This window comes from Felis catus, chromosome C1 (assembly GCF_018350175.1).
Source record: "Felis catus isolate Fca126 chromosome C1, F.catus_Fca126_mat1.0, whole genome shotgun sequence".
Lineage (NCBI taxonomy): Eukaryota > Metazoa > Chordata > Mammalia > Carnivora > Felidae > Felis > Felis catus.
The window spans coordinates 186,677,648-186,703,158 of record NC_058375.1 but is presented as its reverse complement, the minus strand read 5'-3'; the positions used below and the strand labels follow the sequence as shown (position 1 = coordinate 186,703,158).

Sequence of the window (25,511 nt, the reverse complement as noted above, 5' to 3'; positions counted from 1 at the left end):
TGCCCTGGCTACTCCCACTAAGTTCCCCAGCTCTTCTGCTCACAAAAATCTTGCATAATTTTTTTTCCTGCCCATGACCCTTCTGTTCTTGTCTCCTTTCTCTTTGTGCTCCAGTCCCACTTCCTCCCTTAGGCTCCTGTGGCCTAGTGGAGTCTCCAAAGTCAGCATAGAGGCCTGTGGACAGGCCTGTGGACAGCCGTGTTGTGTCTCAGTCCCTGCAAGCAGATTTACTCACTGCCTCCAGTGACCTACAGCCTCCTGCAGGCTGTACGACAATCCTGATCTTGGCCTTCACTCCCAAGCCACCCAGCACTCTCAGTCAGCCTCACCTCAGTCACTTCAGGAGTCACTGTAGACAATGGCTTGGAGAGCTTTATCACATGAGTTCTGGCTGACAGAGACTTTCTGGTCAAATAAGGCCCAGTTCATATTCCGGTTTCTCCTCCTCTGAAGGCCTCCAAAACTCAGATTAATGGAATTTGGTGGATCCTGCATTCTAAAGTACAACATCGGGGTGATTACAATTAAACTTGTGCTCCGTGTTTACCTACTTCAGAATATGGGAAGTTGAGCAGTGAAGTATTTCTGAAACTGATACTAGATTGGGTGTTTTTTATAAACAAAAAAAATTAAAGGGTTTTATGATACATTGAAAATGTTTTTACATTGCCCTTTATCTCCAAATTCCAAAAGAATGTTAACCAGTTGAATAGCTGATCTACACGAGGAAAATACAACTCCTTTGTTGTCCAATGACCAGACATGGATGCATAGTTAATCCACAGTAAGAACAAAACAAAATTGTAGATCTCTTGTGGTGTCCCTACCTGTGGCCACCCAATCAAACACACCCTTGAGGAAAGTAATCACATGTTTATTTACTGAGAAGTGTCTTCCACTCTAGGATCACAACCTGTATCACTAGTCAGTCCAGTTAGATTGGAGGGATACACAAAGAAAAAAATTTGCTTTTAGAGCAATATTTACGTGATGTTTTCACAAACAAATCAAACTTAAACTTGGCTACTGTGGATATTGCAATGCTTATCTGGTGACCTCTAGGCTAAAATGTCTAAGCAAATAATGATTTATCTTGTTAGCCTAATCAGGCTTGAATAATGTTTCTAAAATTTGTCTTTTCTTCCACAACAGTGTATCAGTTTGGATTAACAAACCATCTTTTCACTTGTGAAAAACTGAAACACCTGGAAAAAAAGAAAGAAAGAAGAGTAATTATAAAAGTGTGCAAATCCCCCAGCTTTTGCATGCAAGGAAAACAATAAGTAGTTGAAAACTTGGATTGGTAAGCTTTACGGATATGAGTAAGTATGTTTAGGTAGTTACTTATTCTTCCTTGGCCTCCATGTCTTCATTTATAAGAAGCTGGATGAGCTCAAAGGTTTTCACACATTTTTAGCAAAGGTTGAAAATGTTATGGGAAAACACCCACACGTATATGATTTTAGTGTGGTATAAATTTAATGTCAATGTTTAACACTTGCTTATATAGCAAATATGTGAAAACGATAATGCTACTTTGAAGAATGCAAAAACCTGAAATGGCAGGTAAAGATTGACAGTTAAAGACTCAGAATGCAATTTATATCTGCATTTTATTATTTTTTAAGTTTATTTATTTATTTTGAGAGAGTGTGAGAGAGAGTGTGTGTGAGCACATGAGCAGGGGAGGGGCAGAGAGACACAGAGAGAGAATCCCAAGCAGGCTCCATGCTGTCAGTGCAGAGCCCCACGGGGGTCCCGAACCCACGAACCCATGAGATCATGACTGGAGCCAAAACCAAGAATCAGACACTTAACCTAGAATCACCCAGGTGCCCCTGCATTTTATTTTAATTGCACAGCATGGAGATAATTCTGACACACAAATAGTTGTAAGTGGTAAAGTAGGAAAAGAGATTTTTATGGTTTGGTTTTGATTTTTGTTTTTTAAATTTTTCTAGAACTGTGAGAATGGTCTTTATTTTGAAATTTGTACAAAAACTTGACAATCCAGTTCATTCATTGGCGGTCTCCAATTTGTTAAAATTTGGCATTTAGCTGGGGTTCCCGGGTGGCTAAGTCGGTTGGACGTCCGACTTCAGCTCAGGTCATGATCTCACAAACTGTGAGTTGGAGCCCCGCATTGGGCTCTGTGCTGCAGCTCAGAGCCTGGAGCCTGCTTCGGATTCCGCATCTCCCTCTCTCTCTGCCACTCCCCTGCTCTGTCTCTCTCTCTCTCTCTCTCTCTCAAAACTAAATAAATGTTAAAAATTTTTTAAAAAAAAACCATAAAATTTGGCATTTAGCACATCTGAGTGAGTATGTGTAGCTTTCCTTTAGTGAGTACGGTGTCAGGCATGATGCTGAGTACTTTATAAACCTTGTTTTATATAGGGATTAGAGTGAATTTGCCATCATGTCCACATTGAATTTTAACACTTGAAAAGAAAGAGGTAGAGAGAGAGAGAATAAAGAACTAGATAGACATTCTGCCTTCTATACATGGGTATATGTGCTTTCATTACTATTTTATAATAATTTAAAATATAGTTTAAAACATTAGCTGTTTTGATTTTTGTTATTGTGAAAGGAGAAACAAAAATATCATCAATTATTTAGTCTGATTTAGCAAAACTATCTATGCAAGTTCTTATGTGACAAGTAACAATGGAATTAAACATATATCTGTTAATACGCATGGGTTGTTTTAGACATTTAATTGGAAAATTAGAGTTTGATGAAATGTTTTTTCTCTGAATCTATGATGTAGTTCTCTTCTGCTTTCATTTTTTCTTTTTTCTTTTTTTTTTTTTCAACGTTTATTTATTTTTGGGACAGAGAGAGACAGAGCATGAACGGGGGAGGGGCAGAGAGAGAGGGAGACACAGAATTGGAAACAGGCTCCAGGCTCTGAGCCATCAGCCCAGAGCCCGACGCGGGGCTCGAACTCACGGACCGCGAGATCGTGACCTGGCTGAAGTCGGATGCTTAACCAACTGCGCCACCCAGGCGCCCCCAGACACTTCTTTTAAATAGCACTAGTTAATTATAAATGCAGGAAGCAAGAGATTTTAATGTAGTGCTTTGTACTCAAGATATGATTCTCAAAAGAATTAGGGAGTAGGATCTTTAAAATATCTTAATCCACAACGTTCTTGTTTTAAATTTTATTTTAAAATGAAAAGAAAAACTGGTGCAGGTGCCTGGCTCAGTCAGTGGAACATGCGACTCTTGTTCTTGGGGTTGTGAGTTCAACCCCATGCTGTGTATAGAGATTACTCAAAAATAAAATCTTTAAAAAGATAAATAAATAAAATGAAAACAAAAGCTGGTACTATGTTTTTCTTGGGTAAAATACCCTGAATTTCCTTGTCAGCATCCAAAGCCATGTATTGTTTAGTGTTAAAAAATTAAAATGTTGAATAAAGCTTAAAAATGAAACTAGATTTATACATTTGTGCAATCCTAAATTTCCATAGAACACAGTTGGAAAAGCTACTGGACTGGCTCATCTTTTTTTTTTTTTTTTCCTTTTCTTTCTGAGTAATTATATTTCAGCTTAATAATCTTACCTTTTAGGAAATGACAGCAGTGTTACGCTATAGGGATAGACCAAGGTTTAAATGTCTGAGGGTCATCTCTCGGGATCTAAGAAAGAAACCAAATTAGATACTTATGTTCATAATGCCATTGCAATATTTCATGAGAAAAACAAAGTTTTGAAAATCCTTAGGTTTTGAAAAATTTTCTGACAGAAGGAGGCAGGATTTTCCTGAGGCATGGGACGGTACCATTCCTTTCAAGTGATAACTCTGAAGAGACAGGGATTTGGTGTTGTGATCTCTGCTACACTTAAATGTTGTTTAAGAGGGCACTTCGATGTTACCTATTTTCTTTGCTTTCCAGATGTAAATCCCAAAGAGAATTCCAAATCTTGTGAAAATGTTTGGGGGAAGACAGTGGGAAGGGAACAGTGGGTAGGCTGAGTTACTTGCACTGGAGCCTACAGACTTGGTCTCCTCTGCAGTGATTTGAGAACAGCCCTGTCTACACCTTTAGCCAAATGATTTGTGTGGTTCAGTGCCCTTGCTAATTAACTCCCAGGCTCATTCTACTATCCTCGGCTACAAGCCCCCAAGAGTTTGACCTGTTTATCTTCCTCCTTGTGGTCCTCAGTTCCTGTCTCCTCTGCTGGGAATTCACTCCCTTACCTCTGGCAGTAAGCAGATATTCCTTCCCTCTGCTGTTGTCCTGTTTTTGTTTGAAGAGTTGACTTTTATTACAAAGGTGTTAAAAGAAAAAACAAACTTCCCATAAATAATGAAGAGTTATGAAGATTCCAAAAAGCTTTTCTTCTAATATTTCTTTCACAAAAATACAAAAAGAAGACAAAGAACAAAAATGAACAAAAAACCTCAACTCTGTAACCTGTTATCCTTACAAATTCTGTTCTGTTTGTTCTTAATCTGTATTGAAATGTAAATGGGGGGCTAGGTTTGCCGTTCTCAAAGGGCCTCCCTGCATTCTTTACTTAACTGGGGCTCAGGGAGTTGCTTGGCTATCTTGTTTAGAATCAGCCTGTTGCACCTGGGCAGGGCAAGACATCGGACAAAGCGCCTCAGTCTGGTCTGAGGTGATTTCAGGTCAGCTCCTCTGCTAAAGGGAATGGAATTTTTAGTCTCTTCCAAAACCTGCTTCCAATTCTTTTCACCAGACCTGGGCTTCTGGGGTGCCCTTCTGCTTTGGAACACAGATCAGTAGTTATTCCCAGCCTTCTTGAGTCTCACCAACTCCCTAGGTCCTGGAGTGAGGACTTAACCTCTTTCCTTCTCCCTTCCTCCCTTCCTTCCTTCCTTCCCTCCTCCTCCTCCTTCTTCTTCTTCTTCTTCTTTTTTTTATTTCAAAGGTCCCAGGTATGGGACTTAAGCTGCTCTTCACTGGCTTTTGGTGATCTTCCCTTTATCTTCTCTTTTGCTTGGTACCCTCATCCCTTTCCTTCTCTATTCTATTTCTCCCTGTTGGTTCTCTATAGCTATAATTAAGGCAATTTTCACTATGAGTATCAAGACTGATTCTGCTTTTCATTAAGTCTCTGCTTCTGAGATCTATCTGACCCAATCTCTTTGGTCCAAGGTCTAGTAACAATAGATAGTTGCCATCAGTTCAGGAATTCATCATCATCATTGTGCAGTAAAGGATTAAGTCAGCAGGCCTGGGTAGTCCAAACCCTGCATATTCCAAAGAAAGTTTTAGCTCCTGACCAGCTCCTGGGAGGTAACACCAAAGCCCTAGCAATCCCACCTGATAAGATGTCTTTGTTTACCTGAGGCCTTGTGTCATGTGGTATCATTTGACCTCTGGAAGAGCTGGACACTGAGTAACTAAGATCAGTATGCAGATAGCTTACGCCTACACGACTGGTCTCTAATAAAAACCCTTGACACCAAGGCTCAGATAAGCTTCTTTGGTTGGAAAAACCTTGTGTATCTTCTCATACATCATGGCTGGAGAATTAGGTGTTGTCTATGTGACTCCGCTGGGAGAAGACAGCTGGAAGCTTGTGCCTGGTCTCTCCTGGACTCTGCCTTATGTTCCTTTTTCCTTTGCTGATGTTAACCTCTATCTTTTCACCATAATAAACCATAACCATAAATATACCAGCTTTCCTGAATTCTGTGAGTGCATCTAGTGAACCATTGAATCTGAATGTGGTCTTGTGGACTTTTAACTCAGTCTTCTTCATTATCATCACCATCATCATCCTCACCATCAATGTGTGCATTGACCACTTACTATGTGTGACAACTGCAAAATGCTTTTCATGTGTTATCTTTTTTTTTTTTTTGAGACAGAGAGACAGCACATGAGTGAAGGGGGGGACAGAGAGAGAGGGAGGAGGGAGAGAGAGAATCTTAAGCAGCCTCCACACCCAGCTCAGACCCCAACTTGGGGCTCCATCTCACAACTGGAAGATCATGACCTGAGCTGAAATCAAGAGTCAGACACGTAACAACTCAGCCACCCTTGCATCCCCCCATGTGTTATCTTAATCCTTACAACAACCTGGAAGGTAATTCAAATTATTCTCTTCACATACCTGTCCTCCAATTTTATAGATAAGGAAACCAAGTGATCAGAGAAGTTAAATAAATCATCAAAAGTAGAGCTGGCCTTCTAACCCACATCCTTCTGACTCCAGGGCCTATGTCTTAACCACTAAGCTAAAAGGGTACATCGTGACTCCTTTCCGTTGTTAGTTAAGTGGCTGCTTTTTTTCCTGTTTCACATTCTGCGTTGGTTATTCCCTCTTTTCAACAGCTTTGCCCTGTTCCTTTTTAGGTGCTGTCCCTACCTCTTCCCTTCCCCTGCTTCTCTCAACTAAAGGAGTAACCTTCCAGAGACCAGGTAGGAGAGTTTTTAGGTACAAAAACATACATTCAGTAACCGTGTCAGGTAATCCCCCTTCATAGTAAGAAAGGCCACTCTGTGAAGTGTCACCAAACGTTGCAGGGAACAGATTCAGTCCCTGCACCCTGGGACAAGCATGCTCAACATGGAACCAGTTTCACAGCCTATTAAGTGCTGGTGAAACCTCTTCCAAGACAGCGTGAGAGGCAGGGAGGTGAAGAATGTGATGAAGAATGAAAGAGCATGTGCCTGTCTGAGTGTGTGTGTGCATGTACATGTATGTATGTGTGTGTTTGTGTGTCTCACAGGGACAGAATGATAGACAGCATTCTGACAAAGGCACCATGGGAGACTTCACTCTGAGTCACCTCCTGAGTCGTGCAGTTTGTGTCTGTGCTCCATCTCAGAATCCGTGGGACTGAGGTGTGTGTGTGTGTGGCTTTTAAGGCCTTGCCAAGGATCTGTGGCTTAGCTTCCAGCAGAACTGGGTGCAGAATGCATGTTTCTACGTGTTATTGGGGTAGGTTCCAAAACTATAAAGAAACAGAATGCAATCTTGTAGGACTGCCAGTACCTCTCCCTCTGCTCAGAGAAATGCAAAGCAGTGCACAAGGTGTGGGGTTGAGGACTAGTGTTTGGGGTCCAACCAAACACCCATGCTAGTGTAGGTAAACCTGGCCGCTTCATGGCACAGGAAATGTTCACATGTCTCTCCTTCATCTGGCAGGGACAGCTCCCTTTACTGAACTAACAGGTGGCACTTAAAAGTGCCATTAAAATGCTGCCAACTCTGAGTCTGGGCATCCAGAACTGTGAACGAAGCAGGAAGGCAAAATGGAACATGGGGGTGGCAAGGCGGTGGCAATGCGGAGGGAAGAGAGTAGGTGGGAGGAGGCTGCATTCAGGTCTGCACGGCAGGGAAGGTAAAGGCCTTCAGAAACTGGACACCTGTCAACCGTACAGAACATGGATGGGTGTCGCCACTGGAATTGGGCGCTGGTCTAGAATGAAAGGACTGCTTCTCAAGGAGATACTCTAGAGCCAGGCCTCAGCCCAGCACATGACACAACCACTTGTGGTGGCTGCAAGTGCTCCTTGTGAGTCAGCATTATGAAGCTGCCCCTTCCAAATGCCGGGTGAACTGAAACCTGTTTGCAAACTTGTTTCTAAGCTGAAGGTCTGATTTTAGCTTCCAGGAGATGGAAACTGAATCTGCTTATTTGCTTTATGTGGCCTCCTGCTAGGTCAGCCCCCACACACCATGTTTTTGTAGTTACTTTATATACATATATATATATATATATATATATATATATATATGTTTATTTTTGAGAGAGAGACAGTGAGCACAAGCAGGGGAGTGGCAGAGAGAGACAGAGAGGGAGACACAGAATCTGAAGCAGTCTCCAGGCTCTGAGCTGTTAGTGCACAGCCTGATGTGGGGCTCAAACTCACAAACCGTGAGATCATGACCTGAGCTGAAGTCAGACCCTTAACTGACTGAGCCACCCAGGTGCCCCTTGTAGTTACTTTAATAAATACTTTTTGCTGTGAGTGATAACAAGGTGTTTGTATTTGCCCTACTGTCAAATTCTCCAAGGAAGTATTTTCCTTCCTTCCTTCCTTCCTTCCTTCCTTCCTTCCTTCCTTCCTTCCTTCCTTCCTTCCTTCCTTCCTTCCTTCCTTCCTTCCTTCCTTCCTTCCTTCCTTCCTTCCTTCCTTTCTTTCTTTCTTCTTTCTTTCTTTTTTATTTATTTATTTTTAATTTTTTTTTAACGTTTATTTATTTTTGAGACAGAGAGAGACAGAGCATGAACGGGGGAGGGTCAGAGAGAGGGAGACACAGAATCTGAAACAGGCTCCAGGCTCTGAGCTGTCAGCACAGAGCCTGACGCGGGGCTCGAACTCACAGACTGCGAGATCATGACCTGAGCCGAAGTCGGGCACTTAACCGACTGAGCCACCCAGGCGCCCCTCTTTCTTTCTTTTTTTAAATGTTTATTTAGTTTTGAGAGAGAGAGAGAGAGAGAGAGAGAGAGCAAGCGGGAGAGGACAGAAAGAGAGGGAGACACAGAATCCAAAGCAGACTCCAGGCTCCAAGCTATCAGCATAGAGCCTGATGGGCAAACTCACGAAATGTGAGATCATGACCTGGGCCGAAGTTGGATGCTTAATCAACTGAGCCACACAGGTGCCCCACCAAGGCAGTATTTTTCTAATTTTTAAGACTGTGGAACTCTTCATGTCTCTGAATCCTAAAGATTTTTTTTTTTTTTAGGTGAAATCACTGTTTCTAAGGAAAAGTTCTAATTTGAAAATGTTAGGTATTTTCTGTGTATCTTTAAGAGAAGTTTCCTTTTTTTTCCCTTGTGGAATTTTAAATGACTGTGTAAAACACATTTCCAAGAAATGCATTTTTCTTTCTCCCATCACCAAGAAAGAGATACATAGAGATGACATTTTGGGGCATGTATGGCCGAGCCAGGCTGCTCTGCTGGGCTCAGAGCAGAAACTACCACCAGCAACACCATTATAACCAAGTGTTAACCACCTAAGAAAGGGCACATGGGTAAAAACCACAATCAACAGCTCTGATCAAAGTAACCAAAGACACAGATGTAAACAACCTTTGATATAGTAAACGATTGCTCAAATAGAATTTTTTTGCCTGCTTTTTGTTGCAGCTTGAAACTAATGATCTGCAAAAATGAGGCTGCTAGTCTTTTTTTTTTTTTTTAAGTTTATTTATTTATTTTGAGACAAAGAGTGCACTCACAAAAGCTGGAAGGGGCAGAGAGAGAGGGAGAGAGAGAATCCCAAGCTGGCTCCCCACCACCAGCGCAGAGCCAGACTTGGGGCTCAATCCCATGAACCATGAGATCATGACCTGAGCTGAAACCATGAATTGGACACTCAACTGACTGAGCCACCCAGGCGCCCTGAGGCTGTAGTCTTAAGAGTTGTTTTTTGCTGTCCTTAGCAGGTCAACTCGATTTAATGTGGAAATCTTTTTAAGCCCTTTGGGAGAGGCATATTTTGAAGAAAGTGATTAATAGTTACGGGTATTTTGTGGAAACTTCACTTTAATATTTACAGAGTGACTTATATTTACATAATATTTTTACATGCGTTATTTTATTTAATTCCAAAGGAAAAGTACTGAGGGTTTGACCATCATTTCTGTTTAAGAAATAGTTATAGGCAGGCTGTTATTTACCTTATGGTTATAAGGAGGTTATTAAAAGAGGAGGTTTTAGACTCTCCAGTGCATGTTCTAGTACACAGAAATTCTGAACCTCTCACCTTCCGACTTGTCAGAGCAAATTGTGTTTTGACAACAGTATTCAAAGGCCAAATACTAAAGGTGTTAATTATCTGTTTGTTTTTGGTTTTTTGCATAGTACAGTGTTATATGCCAGTGTGAATCATTATATACATATCACCCTTTAAAAATTTTTTTAATTTTTTTTTTTTTAAGAGAGAGAGAGAGAGAGAGACAAAGCATGAGTAGGGGAGAGAAGAGAGGGAAACACAGAATCTGAAGCAGGCTCCACGCTCTGAGCTGTCAGCACAGAGCCCGATGTGGGGCTCAAACTCAGTGGACTGTGAGATCATGACCTGAGCAGAAGTGGAATGCTTAACTGATTGAACCACCCAGGCGCCCCTATGCAGTTGATCCTTGAACAACATGGGGGTAGGGGTGGCAACCCTCCGTGAAATTGAAAATCCACTTATAATTTTGACTCCCAAAAACTTAAGTACTACTAGCCTATTGTTTACTGAAATGAACTATGTTATTGTAACATAGCTGATTAGCACATATGTATCATATACTGTATTCTTATTATAAAGTAAGATAAAGAAGAGAAAATGTTATAAGAAAATCTTAAGGGGACACCTGTGTGGCTCAGTTGGTTAAGTGTTGGACTCTTGATCTCAGCTCAGGTCTTGATCTAGGGTCGTGAGTTTGAGCCCCGCAATGGGCTCCACACTGGGCATGGAAGCCTACTTTAAAAAAAAATATCTTAAGGAAGAGAAAATACATTTACCATGCTGTACTGTAATAAATCTGGGTATAAGTGAATCTGCACAGTTCAAACCTATGTGGTTCAAGGATTGACTGTATTTCAGTTAAAATAGCATGTTGTAGTTTGTTTCGAGGTAAATCTGACACAGGCTCAGATTTGTTTCAAGATGCTTTAAAGAGATTGGTCTGTGTGAGGAGCCAGGCTATGAGAACTTTAGGAGGCTTATTGTGTGAATAAATCATAATTTCTAAAGAACTGAAGATGGAGACTTGGATTGTGATAGAAGCTAGATGCCAGGGAAGCTGGAACAAAGATCATTCAGGTTTCACCCTCCTGATGTGAAGATAAGTGGTATGGCCACAAGTTTTTGTTATCTCTATGCCAGAAAGAACAACAAACAGCCTGTTAGTTACAAGTTTTTTCTACCAATATTAGAGACTTACAAGGTAAGGCCATTAAAAAAATTTTTTTTATGTTTATTTTGAGAGAGAGAGGGAAAGAACACAAGCGCAAGTGGGGGTGGGGAAGAGAGAACAGGAGAGAAAATCCCAAGCAATCTCCACACTGTCAGCACAGAGCCTGATGCAGGGCTCCTTCTCAGGAACCGTGAAATCATGACCTGAGCCAAAATCAAGAGTTGTACACTTAACTGACTGAGCCACCCAGGCGCCCCCAAAGTAAGGCCATTTTTGAGGGCTACTTGGTCCCATTTTACTTTGAATCTAATGAAACTGCCACAGGGCCTTTGCACTAACTATTCTCTGTCTGGAACATACCATTACCAGCTTTATGCTTGCTCCTTCCTCAGCTCAAAGGTCAATGTCCTAGAGAAAATTTCTCTAATAGACCATCAAAAATAATCTAAAATAATCTTTCCATCACATTATAGCCCCCTATTTTTCTATTTTGCTTCAGAGTATTTCTCACCACCTGAGATTGTATTGTGTGAATGCGAGCTCCATGTGGGCAGAGATTGGCTCACTGTTTCTTTAGTTCCCCTGCAGTGTCTGGTGCATGGAAAAATGAATGAATGATTGCATGATGAATGATCAGAGCTGGGGCCAAATTTGACCTCTTTGACTTTAAGAAAAGGTTAAGGCTAAATTAGTAAAGTTTTGTTCTATTGACGAACAGGCATCATCCAGAGTCAGCTAAGTACTTATAATTCACAGTAGTTGTTTGTCTTCCTCCCCTGCTACACCATAACATAACAACTTGAGAGCAGATACCAGTGAATCTCATTCACCAGTATACTCCTGGTACCTCAAAATATGCAAAAAAGAAAGTATTGAATTAATTTCTTGAATTTGATTAAAATATGAAAGGTAAGTAGGGATTAGCCAGGTGAGGAAAAGGAGGAAGATGGTTTCAAGCAGAGGAGAGAGCTTGGTGGAAGCCTCTGTCCTTGATATGAGGAACAGACAGAAGATGGCAAGTGTGTGGAGAGAGAAGGCAGGGTAGGGTGCCATGCATAGCTGGAGAAGTGGGTGAAGCCAGCCATAGGGGAATTTGCAGGTTTGTAGGCTTGGCAGGGCAAGTTAAAAAGTTATATCTTTATCCTAAGAGCAATGGGAACCTTTTTACCTGTGTATATGCTAGAGTGACATGATCATATTTGTCACAACACAAATTTTTGGCTGCACTGGGTACTGTGAAGTCAGCAATGAAGCTGCTTTGACCTAGGCTGGAGAGATGTGAGGTGGACTTAGGGTCTCTAGAAAGTAAGCTCCACAAATGTAGACACTGCCCTCTGTTTCATTCACTTCTGAATACCCAGCACCCAGAACAATGTCTGGTACCTGCTTTGTGGTACAATATAGATAGAGGAGTATTGCCATTTCCTGTGACAGGAAGTAGCAGATGAATCTATATTTTATGTGTTTCTGGTCCTCTTTGTTACACCAAGAATCAGGACTTCCTCCTCTCTGCTTCCCTTGGGAGGCCCCACTCAAGGCTGTCTTTTGGTTATTCTTTTTCTGTTGGTGTACAGCTGAAGGGAGGGGGTCTGGAGGTGAGAATGGAGAAAGTTTTTTTTTTTTTTTTAAGTTTTATTTATTTATTTATTTTGAGGGAGACAGAGAAAGTGTGAGCGGGGGAGGGGCAGAGAGAGGGAGAGAGAGAATACCAAGCAGGCTCCATGTTGCCAGCATAGACCTTGTCCCAGGGCTCAATCAGCTATCAGCTGGAGCTCAGAACCTATGAGATCATGATCTGAGCTGAAATCAAGAGTTGGACACTTAACTGACTGAGCCACCCAGGTGCCCTGAACAGAGAAACTCTTGAATCCCTGAAGTCTTGTCAAGAATTTGAAGTCACTCATTATGAAGTCACTCCCAATTACACGGTTCAAACCTTTTCAAATATTAATGTCAGGGATATCTCAATTTTGGAAAATAAGTATGTAAACAAGGTAAATTGTACATACAAATAATTACAAATTAAAAGATGGTTATAAGTGTGTGTGTATGTATATATAAATACCAAAATTTTTATGGTTATTTCTGATTAGTGGGGTTATATGGCTGATTTTAACTTTGATCTTACACTTTCAACATTTTCTTATTTTTCCATAATGGACATGTGTTACTTTTGTGAAGATAAAAAATAATACATGTTTAAAAATGAGGTTTATAATATCAAACATAGATTATAACATGTGGTGCTATTTAGATGTATTTTAGAAAATGTGAGGTTACTCTCACATTGACCCTGAGCATTTGATTGATGGGTATACAAATTATTCGATGATTTATATCCACGAATATATATATTAAATTACTATTACCAAAAAAATCAGACTTGGGAGAAAAACCCGGACTCATGCCATGAACAGGGTAGCTGGCAGGTGGGGTCCCAAATGGTGAATGAAATCAGAGTCATTCACTTCTTTACCATTGCATATAACAGAGTGACTTTGCCAGATAACCCAACTATTAAAAATGGCCTAAAGCCACAAAAGCAGACACATAGACCAATGGAATAGAATGGAAACCCCAGAACTAGACCCACAAACGTATGGCCAACTCATCTTTGACAAAGCAGGAAAGAACATCCAATGGAAAAAAGACAGCCTCTTTAACAAATGGTGCTGGGAGAACTGGACAGCAACATGCAGAAGGTTGAAACTAGACCACTTTCTCACACCATTCACAAAAATAAACTCAAAATGGATAAAGGACCTACATGTGAGACAGGAAACCATCAAAACCTTAGAGGAGAAAGCAGGAAAAGACCTCTCTGACCTCAGCCGTAGCAATCTCTTACTCGACACATCCCCAAAGGCAAGGGAATTAAAAGCAAAAGTGAATTACTGGGACCTTATGAAGATAAAAAGCTTCTGCACAGCAAAGGAAACAACCAACAAAACTAAAAGGCAACCAACGGAATGGGAAAAGATATTCGCAAATGACATATCGGACAAAGGGCTAGTATCCAAAATCTATAAAGAGCTCACCAAACTCCACACCCGAAAAACAAATAACCCAGTGAAGAAATGGGCAGAAAACATGAATAGACACTTCTCTAAAGAAGACATCCGGATGGCCAACAGGCACATGAAAAGATGTTCAGCGTCGCTCCTTATCAGGGAAATACAAATCAAAACCACACTCAGGTATCACCTCACGCCAGTCAGAGTGGCCAAAATGAATAAATCAGGAGACTATAGATGCTGGCGAGGATGTGGAGAAACGGGAACCCTCTTGCACTGTTGGTGGGAATGCAAATTGGTGCAGCCGCTCTGGAAAACACTGTGGAGGTTCCTCAGAAAATTAAAAATAGACCTACCCTATGACCCAGCAATAGCACTGCTAGGAATTTATCCAAGGGATACAGGAGTACTGATGCATAGGGCCACTTGTACCCCAATGTTCATAGCAGCACTCTCAACAATAGCCAAATGATGGAAAGAGCCTAAATGTCCATCAACTGATGAATGGATAAAGAAATTGTGGTTTATATACACAATGGAATATTACGTGGCAATGAGAAAAAATGAAATATGGCCTTTTGTAGCAACGTGGATGGAACTGGAGAGTGTGATGCTAAGTGAAATAAGCCATACAGAGAAAGACAGATACCATATGGTTTCACTCTTATGTGGATCCTGAGAAACTTAACAGGAACCCATGGGGGAGGGGAAGGAAAAAAAAAAAAAAACCAGGTTAGAGTGGGAGAGAGCCAAAGCATAAGAGACTGTTAAAAACTGAGAACAAACTGAGGGTTGATGGGGGGTGGGAGGGGGGAGAGGGTGGGTGATGGGTATTGAGGAGGGCACCTTTTGGGATGAGCACTGGGTGTTGTATGGAAATCAATTTGTCAATAAATTTCATATATAAAAAAAAAATGGCCTAAAGCCTTGGAAATGAAGGAATTCATTTTCTGGGAGCCAGGCCATTTTGAAGACCGAAAAATGTTAAACGTGGGCAAGAAAGGAAGAGTAGAATTGCTGCTCTGAGTTTTTAGTTTCACTAAAATGGCCCATTTTGGGAAAGGATATTTATTACTGTAAAATACGATTGAGAACATTTTTTTGAAAGGTTGAAAGCAGAACGATTGGTGTCGAGATCACGTGATTCTGCAGTTACCACGTGACCACTGCTGTTGTCCGGAGGGGCGGACTTGACCCTCCAGTTCCAAATCCACCCAGAGAAGGTGTTCCTAGCAGTGGGGGAGTACTGGTTTCCTGGCCCTGCCCCTCTGAGCAGGACTGGCCAGAGGTGGGTGACTATAACCCTTCTGTGGACAGTGCAGTCAGGTGAGGGGCAGCCTGAGGGGCAGAGCTGTTGCTGGGACACTTGGAGGGAAATACAGTGTGGTGGGTATTATTGGAATAGGAGAAATGTTGAGTCAGCCTTGGGGATCGGAAGAGGAATAGATCATTTAGGGGAAGGAAATGAGTAATTATGACACTTGTATTTTTCTTTTAAGTTGTATTGTTTAATCTCTACACCCAATATGGGGCTTGAACTCATGACCCCAAGATCAAGAGTTGCATGCTCTTCTGACTGAGCCAGCCAAACATGCCTATGACACTTATTTTTAAGCAATATTCCCAAGTCCTGGGTCATGTTATTCTTTCACTCTATGGCTGGATATTTTGAAGAGGTCAGTTAAGTATTTGAGCTTCTTTTTTTAAAAAAATATATCTTTTAATGTTTTTATTTATTTTTGAGAGAGAGAGAGAGAGTGGGGGGGGGGGGCGGGGGAGAGGCAGAGAGAGGTGGAGACACAGAATTGGAAGCAGGCTCTAAGCCCTGAGCTGTCAGCACAGAGCCCGATGTGGGGCTCAAACTCAGGAACCGCGAGATCATGACCTGAGCCAAAGTCCGACGCCCAACTGACTGAGCCACCCAGGTGCCCTTGGGCTTCCTTTAATATAGATATGAAAAAATACAAATTTCTTTTAAGAGGTAGAGAATCAGTTCTTCTCTCTCTAAGAAGCAATATACTATGCTGGAGCCAGACAGTCGGGGTTTGAATCTTGACCTTGGGCAAATGACCATACCTCAGTTTCCTCAATAGTAAAATGAAAAAAATAATACTAGTTACCTGATAGAGTTTGACTAATGAGATATTTCACTAATGTGAAATATTTAGTATGGTGCCCAATCAATGCCAACTACTGTTACTATTTATATTAGGATGATATGAGGAGATGGGCAAGGTGGACTCAGTGACCTCACTGGGGTTGCATAGCTGCAACATTCAGCAGGCTGGCCTTGCAGCAGGCTGCATCTAGCAGGTAGCTCCCCAGTCTTCCCTCTCCTGGGCTGGGTGGCATTGTTATAAAATGGAATGAAGTGCAAAAGCAGCCGCTGTTATTTCTTTTCATTTTCTTTTAATGTTTATTTATTTATTGAGAGAGAGAGAGAGAGAGAGAGAGAGAGAATCTCAAGCAGGCTCTGTGCTGCCAGCATGGATGTGGGACTTGATCTAACAAACTGTGAGATCATGACCTGAGCTGAAATCAAGAGTTAGATGCTTAACCAACTGAGCCACTCAGTTGGCACTCAGATGCTCCAAGATCATGTTATTTCTAAATGAAAGCTAGACTGTGTACACTGTGTTTGTATAGGGAGCATGGAGAGTGTGTTATCAAATATAGCTACATGACACATGGCTTATTTTTATGTTTAGTTTTCTTGAAGAGTAGGATAGATTAGATAGGATAGAGGGAGGAAATATAACAGCTTGATGAAATCATTAGTTGTTTAATATTTAGCTATTAGTTTCTGTTTTGTTTTCTTTTTTTAATAATTCTTTTCTTATATTTATTTTATTTTTGAGACAGAGAGAGAGCAGGGAAGAAGCAGAGAGAGAGGGAGAGAGAGAATCCCAAGAAGGCTCCATGCTGTCAGTGCAGAGCCTGATGTGGGGCTCAATCCCATGAAGCATGAGATTATGACCTAAGCCAAAATCAAGAGTCTGATGCTTAACCAACTGAGCCATCTGATGCCCAGCTATTAGTTTCTAAAGCATCATAATTACTCTACTTCAGGATTGCTGAGAAAATCAAATTAAATCACAGATAGGGATGTGCTTTTTAAAATTTTAAAAAAATTTTTTTCAACGTTTTTTATTTATTTTTGGGACAGAGAGAGACAGAGCATGAACGGGCAAGGGGCAGAGAGAGAGGGAGACACAGAATCGGAAACAGGCTCCAGGCTCTGAGCCATCAGCCCAGAGCCCGACGCGGGGCTCGAACTCACGGACCGCGAGATCGTGACCTGGCTGAAGTCGGACGCTTAACTGACTGCGCCACCCAGGCGCCCCATAAATTTTTAAATTGCTACATATACAAAAGGTATTTGTGTGATTTCTTTTTATCATCTTATATTTTATTAAAAAATTTTTAAATGTTTTTTATTTATATTTGAGAGAGAGACAGAGAGAGAGAGACAGAGCACGAATAGGGGTAGGGCAGAGAGACAGAGACAGAATCTGAAGCAGGCTTCAGGCTCTGAGGTGTCAGCATAGAGCCCGACACGGGGCTCGAACTCATGAGCAGTGAGATCATGACCTGAGATGAAGTGGGATGCCCAACCTACTGAGCCACCTGAGGTGCCCCTATCATCTTATATTTTATAATTTGACCTTATAATTTGATCAGATTAGGTTATGAATTTTTACCTCACTGGTCTAAGAAGCAAGAGATAGAAAAATCACCTTTTAGGAAAGTAAACAATAATTCCTTACCATCTCTGTGAACCGATCTGCACAGGCCATTCGAACTTGTTCCGGGGTTGCTGGACTCTTCACTATGAAGTCCTCGACTATGTCTCTTTCTTTGCATGCTGCGGCCACAGCATCAGTGATGGCAAAGAACACAGATGACCCCAAGAACATCCCGGACTCCCCCAGGCCCTGCAAGAAAGCACATTTGTTTTAGAACCTTCTATAGTAGATTACAAACTATATTTCAGGGCCCAGATCTTTATTCTCCATTGTGTCCCCAACTCTGAGCAAGTGTCTCACAATAATTCTCAATAAATGTTTGTTCACTGATTTATTGACTGAATGAAACTTGAATACTCTTAAAAATCCCAGTATCACCTGAGCTTCCCATATCTGTAATACTGTCTAGGTTGAATATTTTTTCTATAGGAAAGGAATGTGTCTACAGGAAAGGGGGGGTTACCCTATTTAGGGAAGCACAATAAACAGCCAATGTCATGAGCAGAGAGAAAAAATGCCTCATTATGTCTGCAGAATCAGGGAGGGTAGGGTACTCTAGAAGAATGAGTATAGACTTTGGTACCAGATAATGGGTTGAAAGCCTATCATCCACAAGGAATAGTCAGGTAATATAAAGGGGATACTGTGGGTAGTTGAAGGACAGTAAGGAAAAGCAGGAATCATGGTGAAGTAGAGATACCCCCAGGTCCTGTCTCAAGGGGCATCTGTTTTTCAGTTCTAGTTAATTTATGCCTTCTAAGAATGTAGCCAAAATTACCAGATCATCCAATTTTTCAAGAGAATTTAGATGTTCTTATTTTAATGTACAATTCCCTGATACTTAAAAGCACTGTAGGTCACAAAAAACACATCTGCAGCCTAGATTCAGTCAGTGGCCCTCCAGTCTGCAGCCCTAGATATTAAGTTTGAATCCTGGCCCTTACTCCCTCTGTTTTTCTGGGTGAGATTCTCTCTCCAGCCTCTGTTTCTTTATTGGTGAAATTCAGGCAATGGTATCTACCTTACAGGGTGCTGTGAAGTTCAGCAAGTGCAAAAGCACCCAGTGGTACTTGGTAGGTCCCTGTTATTATTACACAGCACCTTCCATGGGGCCCCTGTAAACCCCTGATTTTCCTGAGGGTCTGTGTAAGAGTGGCTGGCCACAACCACAGGACTCAAGCGTCCTGCCTGTCCTATTGCTCTTAGGATCTGAAAGCTGCTGTCTGTGGGCTCTGAGCTTCCTTTTGCCTTTTCCTCTTTGAGTGATTTCCAGCCTGATGAGAATCCAGGGTGCTGCTGATTGCCCTTCCTTTCAAACATGCACCCCCCCCCCCAAGTGTCATCATCACACACTAGAGGAAGTTCCTGGGATGAAAGTGGGCTCCAGTTTGGAAATGATAAAATTCCAGCAGATATATGTGGACTCGTTTTCTCTTATATCAATTTGTCACCCCTAGTAAGAAGTTTCCTAAAAGACTTGAAAGAAAATTAAAAAAAAATTTTTTTTAATGTTTATTTATTTTTGAGAGAGAGAAAGAGAGAGAGAGACAGAGTGTGAGTTGGGGAGGGTCAGAGAGAGGGAGACACAGAATCCAAACCAGGCTCCAGGCTCTGAGCTGTTAACATAGAGCCCAGTGGAGGGCTCGAACCCACAAACTGAACTGTTAGATCATGACCTGAGCCGAAGTCAGTAGCTCAATAGACTGAGCCACCCAGACACCCTGAAAGAAAATTTTGACAATACATCTCAAACCTAAAGGAAATTTCTACTCTGAGATGATTTTCATGTAAACTGCATACAGCAGTGCAAATAAAGGCTGACCTTTATTTTGATTTGCAGTTCCACGACTTTAGCAGTTACTAAGGGTTCGTGTCTTTGGTTCCTGACACTATTGACATTTGGGGCCAGATAATTCTTTGTTGTGGGGGCTGTCTTGTACATTGAAGGCTGTTTAGCAGCATCTCTGGCCTCTCTACCCAGAGCAGTGACATCTCCTCCCTCCAGATGCTGGTCCATCTCCAGACATTGCCAAATGTATCCTGGAGACCATTTGAAACCACTGTCCTATATCCATTTCTGGGTATGGATGAGGACCCTGAGTTCCCAAGAGGGGAGTGATTCATCTACGATCATAGGGAGCTGGTGAGGCTGGGGTGAAAACCCAGCTCCACTGAGACCTCAGTCCAGGATTCTTCCCATGCTGCCATGCTTCCTAAGATTTTAGTTAAGTTTCTTTTCTTTTCTTTTTTCAGTTGAGGTTGCTTTTCTTTTTAAGTTGTTTTATTTTTTATTTTTTTAAAATTTACATCCAAATTAGTTAGCATATAGTGCAACAATGATTTCAGGAGTAGATTCCTTAGTGCCCCTTACCCATTTAGCCCATCCCCCCTCCCACAACCCCTCCCGTAACCCTCAGTTTGTTCTCCATATTTTTGAGTCTCTTCTGTTTTGTCCTCCTCCCTGTTTTTATATTATTTTTGTTTCCCTTCCCTTATGCTCATCTGTTTTGTCTCTTAAAGTCCTCATATGAGTGAAGTCATATGATTTTTGTCTTTCTCTGACTAATTTCACTTAGCATAATACCTCCATTTCCAATCATGTAGTTGCAAATGGCAAGATTTCATTCTTTTTGATTGCCAAGTAATACTCCACTGTATATATATACCACATTTTCTTTATCCATTCATCCATCAATGGACATTTGGGCTCTTTCCATACTTGGGCTATTGTTGATACTGCTGCTATGAACATGGGGGTGCATGTGTCCCTTCAAAATAGCACACCTGTATCCCTTGGATAAATGCCTACTAGTGCAATTGCTCGGTCATAGGGTAGTTCTATTTTTAGTTTTTTGAGGAACCTTCATACTGTTTTCCAGACTGGCTGCACCACCTTGCATTCCCACCAACAATGCAAAAGAGATCCTCTTTCTCTGTATCCTCGCCAACATCTGTTGTTGCTTGAGTAGTCTTAAGTTTCTTAAGTGAAAATATTATTCCATCAAATCAGAGCTTTTCACCAGGAAATTTAGAGTTTCCAGTGAAAGAGGATATTAATAAATAAAATCTCTAGCCGAGGATGGCCATTGGACAGAGATCATTTATCCTCTCTGAATCTCACATTTCTCTAGGTGATTCACCTCCAAATTCTAACAGTCTATTATGATTTGGTTCTGATACAGGTTGACATGTATTTTTTATTTTTTCCACCTGCTTCATTTACCATGCTTCCTGCATTGCATAGTAGTAGGTTTGGGTGCTTACCTTGGATGAATAGATGGTTAATGGGGTTTGTGATGATGGCAACAAGGAGACATTGAACTCTTCTGGGACGTCAGTGATGGTTGGAATTTTATATTCATCTGGGCCTCGAGAGTACAGAACACCTTCTGGGGAATATTTTAGCTCTTCGGTGGTATAAAGACCCATTCCCTGAATAAAGGAACCTTCAACCTGAAAGGGGAAAATGTCAAGCTCTGCGATACTGTATGTTTCTTAGAAGGCCTTTACCTATCCCACAATGGCTTTCAGGAAGTGGCAGCTATCTAAGTGGCCAGTACCTACCTGCCCAATATCAATGGCGGGATTTAGGCTGCAACATGCATCCATGATGATGTCCGTTCTGATTTTCTGCCAAAAATTAAAATTACCTCATCATAACAACTTAAAAATATTATATGAAGGTTTATTTAAATGGTATCCAGAACTCCTATTGGTTAATTAACACTGCACTGAACCTCATTAATATTAGAGGTTGTAAGAAATCTGCCAAATTCTTCAATTTTAGTGCTACGACTGGCAATGACCCCAGAAGATCTTTCTATTTTGACTTCTCTTTTTTTTTTATGTCAAACTTCTTTCTTTAATTTTTTAAAATGTTTTTATTTATTTTTGAGACCGAGAGAGACAGAGCATGAGCAGGGGAGGGGCAGAGAGAGAGGGAGACACAGAATCCCAAGCAGGCTCCAGGCTCTGAGTGGTCAGCACAGAGCCCGACGAAGGGCTCGAACTCACGGACTGTGAGATCATGACCTGAGCTGAAGTTGGACGCTTAACCGACTGAGCCACCCAGGTGCCCCTGATTTTGACTTCTCTTAAGTGACTCCAAAGTCCATGGTATGTTAGTGCCTTTGAGTGTCACTTAGTAAATAATTGAGCCTGGTTGTTCTTCTGATTCTAAACCTGGATTTGTTGTTCTTTTTTTTTTTTTAATGTTTATTTATTTTTGACAGAGAGAGAGACCGAGCATGAGTGGGGGAGGGGCAGAGAGCGAGGGAGACACAGAATCTGAAATAGGCTCCAGGCTCTGAGCTGTCAGCACAGAGCCTGTCGCGGGGCTTGAACTCACAGACCGCAAGGTCACAATCTGAGCCGAAGTCGGACACTCAACCGACTGAGCCACCCAGGCGCCCCTGGATTTGTTGTCCTTATACTATTCATGAGCTCATCTAGTCCTCATGATGATTTGATGCAGATAGTTTTTTTTTTTTAAAGTTTATTTATTTTTGAGAGACAGAGAGAGAGGGGGAGACAGAATCCCAAGAAGACTCCATGTCATCAGTGCAGAGCCCAACCCAGGGCTTGAACTCACAGTGAGATGATGACCTGAGCTGAAATCAAGAGTCAGATGCTTAACTGATTGAGCCACCCAGGTGCCCTGATGTAGATGATTGCCATTTTACTGAAGAAATCATGTAGCCATAGTGGCATGTTTGAAATTAGAGATTTGAAAGATATTGAACCATATTATGGGAAAATGTTGAGAATATCTTTGACTTTGCTTATCTACTTCGTTGGATAAGAACAGATGAGAATTGGATGAGAAACATCACAATGATTTGGCCCTTATGTTTTGGAACAAGCATGTGTAGACAGGTTGTTAAGGAGCCACAGAAAACCCCTAGGGGCCTGTGGTCTATCCAGGAATATCTTTGGGCTTTCTTTCTGCTCTCACATCCCATGCTTGTTCTGACAATATCATCATTCTCTGTTGAGGCACACTAGCTGGGCTACCTTCTATCTAGCTTTTTGGATCAGCAGCTCTCTTTTGACTCAAATGTTGACCTCTCAGACAACCTCCTATGTTCATTCTCAACAGCTAGGGCAGGACGTTGGACACACCTCAGGGTGGGCCTTTGACTGGCAGGTGTTTGGATTCAGCAACCACAAATAACTGGCAGCAGTAGGCCTGTCATTTAATTTCTCTGATTTCTCTTTAATTAAAAGAAAATTTGCCTCTTCAAGGAATAAGCTATTTTAAGGGACTGAAGTAATACCAAAATGACTGGACCTTAACCAGTAATAAGGAAGCCATAGTGACAACCAAATTTTCACTGTTCTGGTTCCATAAATTCTGGAAGACCCCCATGAGATTTCTTTCTTTAGGGATTTATACCAAAGCCCTCTGATAGAATTGCCAGATAAAATAGGTATGTCCCCAACTCTGCATTGAACATATTTGTACCAGAAATTTATTTGTTGTTTTTATCTGAAATTCGAATTTAATCAGGCATCCTATATTTTTATTTACTAGCAACAAATCTGGCAACAACACCTTCAGGGTAGAGGATCAGAAAACTAGTTGATTTCTAAAAACAGCTTTTCTCTGAGTATGGAGTCTTGAATGGGTTACAGGTATGTTAAGACACTGACACTTGGACTTTTGCAGGGGTCTGGGCCAGGATTTTCAGGTTGGTCACCTGCCACTATGGTTTCCTTGTTTGCAAAAGTGTGCTGGGCAAATATTATCATTATCTATGTGTGCCATTATGTGAAAGACATTAGGAAATATACTTTTAAAATGATTATATAAGCAATCTATGATCCTGATTTCATGAGTTTACTTCCTCACAATGATCTAGAATGAAAATGGGGACATAATGTATCCTAAGGAGGAACCTGAGTGGAATGTGAGGGCAAGTGCTCTCCAGACATCCCTTCATTTACTGTCTTTTCTGTATAATTTATATAAAATCTAAGTGATGGACAAATTTACCAGCAATGGGGCAATAAAAGACATTTTGATAAGATTTGCAAGTCAATATTTCCAATTTCCTTCTTATTTTACATCAACTGACCATTTCTAGTTTCAGGTAAAATGGTTCAAGATGATGTTGGAATAATCTGTGTATGGAATTTAGATGTGTCATTGGTCCATTCTGTAGATTTCCTAACAATTTCCATACTTTGGATATAGTATATTCTCTTTAAGGTTTCTGTAATCTCTCTATTCCGAGAATGATACCTGGGGTATATTCATAGGTTTACCTTTTATGGTGGAAGTTGTTAACTTTTGATTACATGTGACTCCCTGATTCCAGAAGGACGCTCAATTAAGTAGCAAGCACAACAATTATTTTCAGACCTCCACTCCCCAGCCTCCCCAATCTTTTTTGTTAGGGACAGTAGTACCTTTGGGATAACTGACTTTAGAGAAACATCACAGTGCTATCTGCTCTCAAATATTTACTGAAGACAATTTATTAAATTACCTATTCCTTCAGATTAGATAAGTTGACCTTACTTTAGGAACAGAATCTTATCTCCAGTTTTTTTGGAAAAACTTTGAAAAGCAACTTTGTTGTATGAAATGGGATAAAAAACAATGCACTTTAGGCTGTCATGAACAATTCTGTTTTTGACTACTGCTTTAAAATTTTTTTAATTAAATTAATTTTTTATTGAGGTATAATTGACATACAACATTATATTAATTTCAGGTATACAATATTATTTGATATTTGTATATATATCAAAATGACCATCACAATAAGTCTAGTTAACTTCTACCACCATACATAGTTAAATTTTATTTTCTTGTGATGAGGACTTTGAAGATCTAGTCTCTAAGCAACTTTCAAATATGCAATACAGTATTATTAACTATAGTCACCATTTTGTACTTATTCCCCGTGACTTAATTCTTTTATAACTGGAAGTTTGTACCTTTTGACCCCCTTTTCTCTCTTCACCCCCCCACCCCCCCCACCTCTGGCAACTACCAACCACTGTTAGGAGCAATTCCTTTTGACTACTTCTTTTTAAGTGAAAATTCAGAATAAGCCTGGATCTCTAGATATTCCCAAGGAATTGAAAAAAAAATACTGTTCTTATTGTACAAGTAGTACATAATGAAATTGGGCTATTTAATGTGCAACATAATTTTGTTGTTGTTGTTGTTGGTTTAATTTGCCAAGAGGAAAGTTATATTTGGTTTACCTTGTGAGCGCCTGTCAGGCAGTCAATTTCAACCTCAGAACAGGCTGCTCCATAGACATAGTATGGGAAAGGGTCTCCTTCTCCCTTCTCCCAGTCCATGTCGGCCTTGTATCCCCTGATGGAAGAAATAAAGCCCATCAGCTTGGGGCGGTGATAGCAGTGAGGTTGCAAACAATGTTGACTCACTTTAAAAGTTATTTAAGTTTTAAAGTGTCCAGCTCAATGACTGCATGTCTGACAAGAAGGAACCAGAGGGGCCACAGCAGTGGAGAAAGAATGTGCAGAGTCTACACTCAAGTATTTAGACGCAAAGGGTCACAGTGTATGCAACTTGCTCTCAAATGGATCAGAAATAACAATATACAAAGAGAGAGAGGGAGGGGGGAAATGATAAAGCAAATGTGACAAATTACAGTAGGTACTTCTGGATAGAAAGGATATATAGTATTCCTTCTACTATATTTGCAACTCTTCTACGAATTTAAAGTACTTTCCAAATGAAAACAAAACAAAACAAAAAACCAAACCAAAACAAAAAAGTTATTAAAGTTTTATGATAGCATTTCATCTTACTGATACTTCAACTGCTTTTTAAGGTTTTTTTTTTAAGTTTATTTATTTATTTTGAGAGAAAGAGAGAGAGCACAAGCAGGGAAGGGGCAGAGAGAGAATTCCAAGCAG

The 25,511-nt window shown here is 40.9% G+C and overlaps 1 protein-coding gene across 6 annotated transcripts in view; it reads right to left on the bottom strand.

Moving 5' to 3' along the window:
* Window positions 1-853: 853 nt before the first annotated feature.
* The window catches only part of AOX1 (aldehyde oxidase 1), a 100,266-nt gene continuing 75,608 nt past the window's right edge, over window positions 854-25,511 (bottom strand). For 3 of the 6 annotated variants that reach the window (XM_045033201.1, XM_045033202.1, XM_045033200.1), the window contains 6 exons: window positions 24,831-24,945; window positions 21,177-21,242; window positions 20,877-21,065; window positions 17,634-17,801; window positions 3,573-3,648; window positions 854-1,205 (listed from right to left, as the gene is read on the bottom strand). In XM_045033201.1, coding sequence (XP_044889136.1) covers window positions 3,595-3,648; window positions 17,634-17,801; window positions 20,877-21,065; window positions 21,177-21,242; window positions 24,831-24,945 — 592 coding nt within the window. In that variant the 3' untranslated portion in view covers window positions 854-1,205; window positions 3,573-3,594. 6 annotated transcript variants of the gene reach the window in all.